Raw genomic sequence first — 6,975 nt, forward strand, 5'->3', positions numbered from 1 at the left:
CCATCCATCCATCCATCCATCCATCCATCCATCCATCCATCCATCCATCCATCCATCCATCCATCCATCCATCCATCCATCCATCCATCCATCCACTCACAGTCCGGGTTGGGGCTCAGGCTGTTGGAGCTCTGCTTGTCTCTGGAGGCCGCCCGAGCAGACAGTGACTTGCCCAGCCTTAAGGTGAACGAGTTCTTCCTCTGGGAGAGTTGTAGTCTTGATATTAGCTCTGAAGCCGAGAAACGCCGGCGCTCTTGGTCAGTTTGTCGACTGCGTGGCAAAAAGCTCACTCCTGGGTGAAGCGACGTCTCTACGATGCCGCCCTCCTCCTCCGCTCCGGATTCTGAGTCCTCTATTATCTGCAAAGGTTCTGACTGAACACTGAAAATATCTCCGTGGCTGATGTTTGGGAGATCTGGAGTGCCATCTGTGGACGAGGGAGTCGAAGCTGCATCCAGAGAAGATAATCCACTGAGGTCTTCCTCCAGGAAAGAGGCAAAAGGTCCGGGGAAGATGTAGTCTGCCTCCAGGATTGGACTGCTGAGCGATTCATCGCTTGGGCTGTCTGGAGAATAAACCTGCACCTTTCGCCCTGAGGACAAGAACAGAACCATTTTGCCTTAAACAAAAACGAGTTAAAAAGCTTCTAAAATCTGATTTACTCCATCAACTCACGAATAGACTTCTCCTTCAGAGATGCCTGTGACGTTCTCCTCTGAGGCTGGCTGGCGTGTGGGCCCGGAAACTCTGGACATTCTGGTGAGGATGAGGAGTAAGGTACCTGAGATTCCCAGGAGTCCCTGTTTGTGTACAAAGAGGACAGAGGACAGGACAAAGGGAGGCTGAGAGCTGCGTGGAGTGGGCGGCAAACTGTCGTCACTGTCCGAGTCTTCTCGTTTTGGTCCTGCCAAGAAGTCCTGGTGCTGTTCTGCTGAACAACCTCAGCGTCATCCACAGCGTGTGACGGAGTGTTTACATTCATGCCATGATCAGTGTGTGTCCTGTGTTTGCCTCTTTGCATGTCATTCAGTTCGTTAAGAGTTTGTCGTAAACCATTTAGAGGTTGAGAGTGTGCATCTGAATCACTGCTCTGCCTCTGAGAGCCAAGACCGTTTAACTTAGAAGGTGCTGGTTGCTGTAGCTCAATAAACGCCAGCGTTTCCTGCTGGCACACCGCCACGTGGTTGGGATGGATGGGATGGAGCAGAGGCCGACCCTCCTTGGACTCGCTCGGATTGTGGGACTCTCCAGAGCCAGGAATCCACATGCTGGGGCTCTCTCCTCGGCAGCGAAAAGCGTGAAGGTGGGGATGGAAATCAGGAAAAGGTGAGAATCCATACCCAGGGAGCATGGCTAGACAGCCACATAGGAGCTGCAGCAACACAAATATAAAACGAAAATGGAATTAATTTGCATGCAAGTGTGAAAGATCCCAAATGGAATCAGTGTGATATTGTGCTGCTGTGATAAAACATGCAATTACTGTAAAGGGATTGTGTGTAGCTTTCATAAAAATATGTTTTTGACATATTTGTTGAAACTGTCACTATGTTGGGACAGTACGAGATAGATAATCTGTGAAAAAAAAAATCAAGCTCCCCTGGTTTCTCCCAGTGCTACCTGTAGAAATACACAGCTCAGTCAGAAACTGCCAATCAGAGACAGGAGGAGGGTCTAAGCGCTGTCTGACACTTGTCAACGCTCTCGCTAGTTAGCATGGCCACAAGTGACAGCGGATAAACAGTTTTGCTGCTTCGCCGTTAACACAATGTGCAGTGTGCACCTGAGGTTGATCAACAGTGCTAAGACCTTCCTCCTCGCTCTGATTGGTTGTTTTTAAAAGGGAGCGGTGCGTTTCTTCAAAGCCCAATAGCAGCTCATTGAGGAAGAGGAGCTTGATTTTTTTTCATTGATTATCTGTCACACATCATAGTGTCAGAACATAGTAACTGTTTTAATAAATATGTAAAAGAAAATATATTTTAAAATAAAAGTTACATAATCTAGTTTTAACCTAAACAAGTCAAATGGTCTCAAAGTTTTGACCAGGTGATAAATAGCTTGTTTCAGCCTAAAAGTCCTTACTGGTTATGATCCAGCAGTGTTAAATGTGAATACCTCAAACTTTTTCCCAGACTGTAGATTTTGATTAGGAGTGTAGCACACCTTGGTGTACTTTAGAAAGCATTAAAACACACAAATTATAGAAAGACTCATGGGTTAAAAAACAACTATTGAGATGTGCAGGATGTTTAACAGCCAGGCCCAGTCCTCACAGATAGACACACTCACACTCACACACACACACCCCCCCACCTACACACACGCACACACACGCACGCGCACACACGCATGCGCGCACACGCACTGACGTCTGGTCTGGTGTGTCTCCTGAGCAATGTCTTCCTGCTCTAATTAAAGACTTCTCCACATGGCACCCAGCCCCTGTACTTAACATCTACAAACACAGCGACACAGCAGCCCCAGACAGAACCCCACAACAGCGGCACAGACAGAGGAAGACGGCACATCCTCCACACTCTCGCCTGCACCAAGCAATCACAAAGGCTGTCAGTGTCTTTGATGGCCGGTATCGCTGCTCGACTGAATACTTGCTGTGAATTCTATTAAAAGCCAGAAATTGGTTATGGAGGAAAATGACACGACGGAGTCTTTGAACACACACCAGGGCAGCTCTGTTGCGTTTTGCGCCGCTGCTTCCTGAGCAGCTAATCCTCAAGACCTGCTTTTAAACACCTGTTACAGGAACTCTGATGTACATCATCATACAGGCTCGTATGCACAGGAGAAGGCAGAGATTATTGTCTTCTGATTGGCTGCTGTTGTTAAATCATTAAAGTAAGAGAACCTAATTCTTCCATTTTTAAGCAGCTATTAATCTCTTTGGCCTTTAAGGAAAGGATGTCCAAGAGATAGGCAAAACTCTACAGGCACATAAAGGTAATGCTGTGAACCAGGGCGTAAAGTTGCCCTGGTTCACAGCATTAACAACAAAACAAGCAACAGGGAACAGAAAAGGACACAAAACAAATAATCCTTAAAACAAAATTTATAACAATTTACCCAGATCTTTAAAAAAAAGACCTGCACAGACTTGTAACAAAGATTTGAGGAGAGGAAGGGGGTAAAAAAACATACAAATCACAACAAGACACTAGAAAAGCACAAACACAAATGTTATAAAATCAGCCCATTCACGACAGACGTTAGTTAACCTGCTAGGAGAACAGTGACCTCAACAATGCTGTTTTCTTACATTAGAAAGTTAAGCTGAACCCAGCTCATCTGGGCTCATCTGGGCTACATATAGCAACTGTCTGAGAGTAATAGTTATGCACCGTTTGAAGACGAACTTTGGCTCTTTAAAACAGTCAATATTTTCCATCAAAGGCAAGAGCTTGGTGACTGCTGCGTGTAAAGGGCCCAGCAGAGTCAGGTGAAGTCGAACAATAGAGTAAACAGAAATCATGACAGAGAAGAACGATGACTATTACAAGTTCACAGGCTCAGTGGAGAGAGAAATAATTACTGATGAGCTGCAACATCTAATTTTATTTTCAGTGAAAAACAACATAAACAGACAGCGTTGCTGGGCTGTTGACCCACTGCATCGAACCAGAACCGAACGGGTGGAAGTTTGGTTGTTTGGTTCCAGCAGCAAATGCTTTCTGCCAGTCTCAGATAATTGCTTCTCAAAACTATCCATCCTGCTCTCTGACTGAAAAAAAATCCACTTCTGGAAGTTGAGTACTTGGGTTTTGTTTTCAGCAACAAACACACCCACGAAATTCTGACCAATCGTTCAATAGTTTTACATACAGAAGTTCGTCTAGGGGATTGTGACAAGGAGAGGTAGACGCCATGAGGCTAAGAACAAAACGACACAAAGTTTTTGTCATGCAACTACGACAATGAGAACCGATTTCAGAATCGGCACACCTGCAGTCTGCCTGCAGAGCCCTCAGCAGGCTTAGTTCAGGTTTTAGCATATTCATTTGTCTTTGTGGGAAGTCTTTGTTAATATACGCCTTTCCTCTTGCTTTAAAATTAACATATTTATTACTGAACTATTGACGGTCTGTGCTCTAACTATCAAAACTGATGTTACTGTACAGAGCCTGCTGCAAAGACAAACAGAGGAATGAAGCTGCAGCCTATTATATAATTTAACTCATAAGTTTTCTCTCCGTCCATCTCACAAGTAGCCAGAATGACAGAACAAATGTCAATAGTTCAACTTGTGGACATTTTATTAGCTGATGTACTTCAGTGCAATCAACATGTTATTAGAGGAACATTTGGTCACATTCGTGGCTCTAGTTCCAATCGAAGAAATTATCAGCCAACTTTCCAGACTCGTTTTGTTTTTTTACAACTAAAGTAATGAAGCAATTAAGGTAAGGCAATTTTATTGCCTTACAAAGCAATAAAATTGCAGTTCAAAGTGCTTCATGTGACTTAGAAGAAAATAAAAACAAAACAACACACCGAAAGACGAAAAGGTAAAAGTATAAAACTACATATTGGTTCCTTATGTTTAATAAGAATAAGTCATCTGTAATCTATAAACTGGTAGGGCTTTCTCTGGATTTGTGTCCTGATAAAAATAGCTATAAATAATAATAAATAACTGTTTTAGTGACAGTTTGGATAAATTAAAGTTTATTAACAGCAAAGTGTACAGAAGAGATTTGAACAGTTAGCTGGATGAAGGAAGGGTTATGTTTAACCCTTCCTTCATCAGGTTAAACATAACCTGATGAAGGAAGGGAAACTGGTCCATGTTTAGTTTGGTTTACAATATGCAGAGGACCCTGAAAATGATGTAAACCAACTTCGTCCTTTGTGAATCGAACTTGCTCAACACATCAAAGTCAGGTATCTTTCATAAAGCTTCATGTAGTTCAATCTACTGATTTTACATTGTATCCCTTAGTAAACCTGTAATTTCAAAAGAGCTGCACAGAAGAAATAAAAGCAAATGTTCCTTTTAATTTCACTTTGCAGTAAAAAGGCCGACCGAAAGTTAATTTTTAACTTTTTATCTTTCAGCTGTTGGCTCCTGCCAGCATGCACTTGAGAGCTATTAAACCACAGAGGTCATTTATCATTTGCCGATCATATTCATGTTGAAAGGCCGCAAATATTAGCAAACTGTGACTGTTTCCTTTTCTTTTGCCTTTATTAGTATTACATTAAATCTCTTCTGCACTTGCGAGATACACTCACATAGTGTTTCTGAAGAACACTAAAGCGAGCTTAAACGTTTGTTTCTCCAAGGACGTTTGCCTACGTATGCTGCTGCTGGCTGTGTTGAGAATCGCAGGGTGGAAATCACAGTTTATCTTTCTGTTTACCGAGCGCACTTGTGCCACATTCAGCGAATACGAAGCCACTGAAAAGCCACACCTGCTCTTGTGGGGGTAGGCCGGCCAGAAAATCCTATCCGTCTTTGTTTCAGAAAGACACACACACACACACACACACGCACACATACACACACACACACACACACACACGCACACACACACACACACACACACACACACACACACACACACACACACACACAGAGATGCACATTGCAGGGCTGGCACAAATGGTTACCTGTTCCTGGCTGCACACAAAGAAAACCTTTATGTGCTTACCTGTGCCAGGCCGCCCCGAGCACAGGACACCTGAGAGGGTGTGGGAACTACTTCCAGTCATCCACTCATATAGTGCAGCCACTGAGCCACATAAATACATCCATACCACGGCTGCATAATGACCCAACCTTAATGGTGTCTGCAGGTGATCAGCCGCTGCTTACGCTGTAATCCTGCTCTGTTTTCAGCATTATCCAAACTTTGCTGCAGCCTGCAGCTACCGTCTGTAACCTGGAGATCAAAGCCGAGTTATGTGCAATACATTATCCAGACCAAAAAGATTTATATGCCGCAATCTAAGTGAATGAGTCTTCTCTCAATCCTGCACTAGCTCCATCATAAACCGACCCCATCTTAAAGACAGAATTAGACATTTTTTCTTATTTGATCAAAAGCCTCAAAAGATCACAAAAAAAAATTCACAGTAAGCTTCACCACCACCAAGACATGAAAGCATCGAGCTAAACTTCACATTCCTCGCATTGATACAATTATATCACGCCATTAAAATTTTACTCCAAAGACGTGTAATTTCGCTTGTCACACCAGGCTGTTATTTGTGACTGTTATGGACTTTGCTGCCATAGTTTCATCCCCTGTAATTTCACCAGGCTGATCCAAGACGCCATGTCTGGCGTAGGGAAGTTAACGAACGGCCTTCTGATGCCATCAGTCACACAAGGAGCACTTTTCCATTTTTTTTTACATTTTCATCTCGAATAATCCTATGAAGAAGCGGCTCACGTGAGGGAGCCCGAACCCGCTGCTGATTCAGCTCCTTGACGCAGCAAAATGTTACGTAATCACATAATTAAAGTGCGTTTCACGGTTTCCAGGGCAGAGCGGAGGATGTTAAAGCAAACGGATGCAATGCAGGAGATAATGCGCTTTATGAGGACGTAAAGGTCAGCTCCGTTTACTTTGCAAACGTTTGGGAGAATTACGCTTACAGCGTTTTAAAGAGGCAACATGTAAGTGGAAAATGATCATGATAATCCTCTCCATAGTTAAAACGGATTATAATTTGTTTGCATATGTCTGACGATCAGACTCTGAAGTATTATTCCAAGATAAAAAGAAACCCCTGCTTAAAGAAATCCTTACATGTTTGGTTATCAATGGCATTTCACAACTTACCTGCAGATTTTTATTTTTAGCTCAAATTCTAATTCATATTCTGTTCATGCGCCACAAAGCACTTGACTCTAGGCTATATTTTTTTCTCTCACTATTCGGATCAAAGGCTGCGTTTTGTTTAAAACACACACACACACACACGCACACGCACATACACACACACACACCC

The 6,975-nt window shown here is 43.2% G+C and overlaps 1 protein-coding gene across 4 annotated transcripts in view; it reads right to left on the reverse strand.

Annotated features, from left to right (window-relative positions):
• arhgef19 (Rho guanine nucleotide exchange factor (GEF) 19) overlaps nucleotides 1-6,975 on the reverse strand; it is a 23,576-nt gene that overhangs the window by 6,390 nt on the left and 10,211 nt on the right. For all 4 annotated transcript variants that reach the window (XM_017305607.1, XM_017305606.1, XM_008413051.2 and 1 more), the window contains exons 2-3: nucleotides 676-1,372; nucleotides 101-592 (exon numbers count right to left, since the gene is read on the reverse strand). In XM_017305607.1, the coding sequence (XP_017161096.1) occupies nucleotides 101-592; nucleotides 676-1,351 (1,168 nt within the window). In that variant the 5' untranslated portion in view covers nucleotides 1,352-1,372. The remainder of the gene's footprint in view (nucleotides 1-100; nucleotides 593-675; nucleotides 1,373-6,975) is intronic.

Source organism: Poecilia reticulata, linkage group LG7, assembly GCF_000633615.1.
Source record: "Poecilia reticulata strain Guanapo linkage group LG7, Guppy_female_1.0+MT, whole genome shotgun sequence".
In the NCBI taxonomy this organism is placed as follows: Eukaryota; Metazoa; Chordata; class Actinopteri; order Cyprinodontiformes; family Poeciliidae; genus Poecilia; species Poecilia reticulata.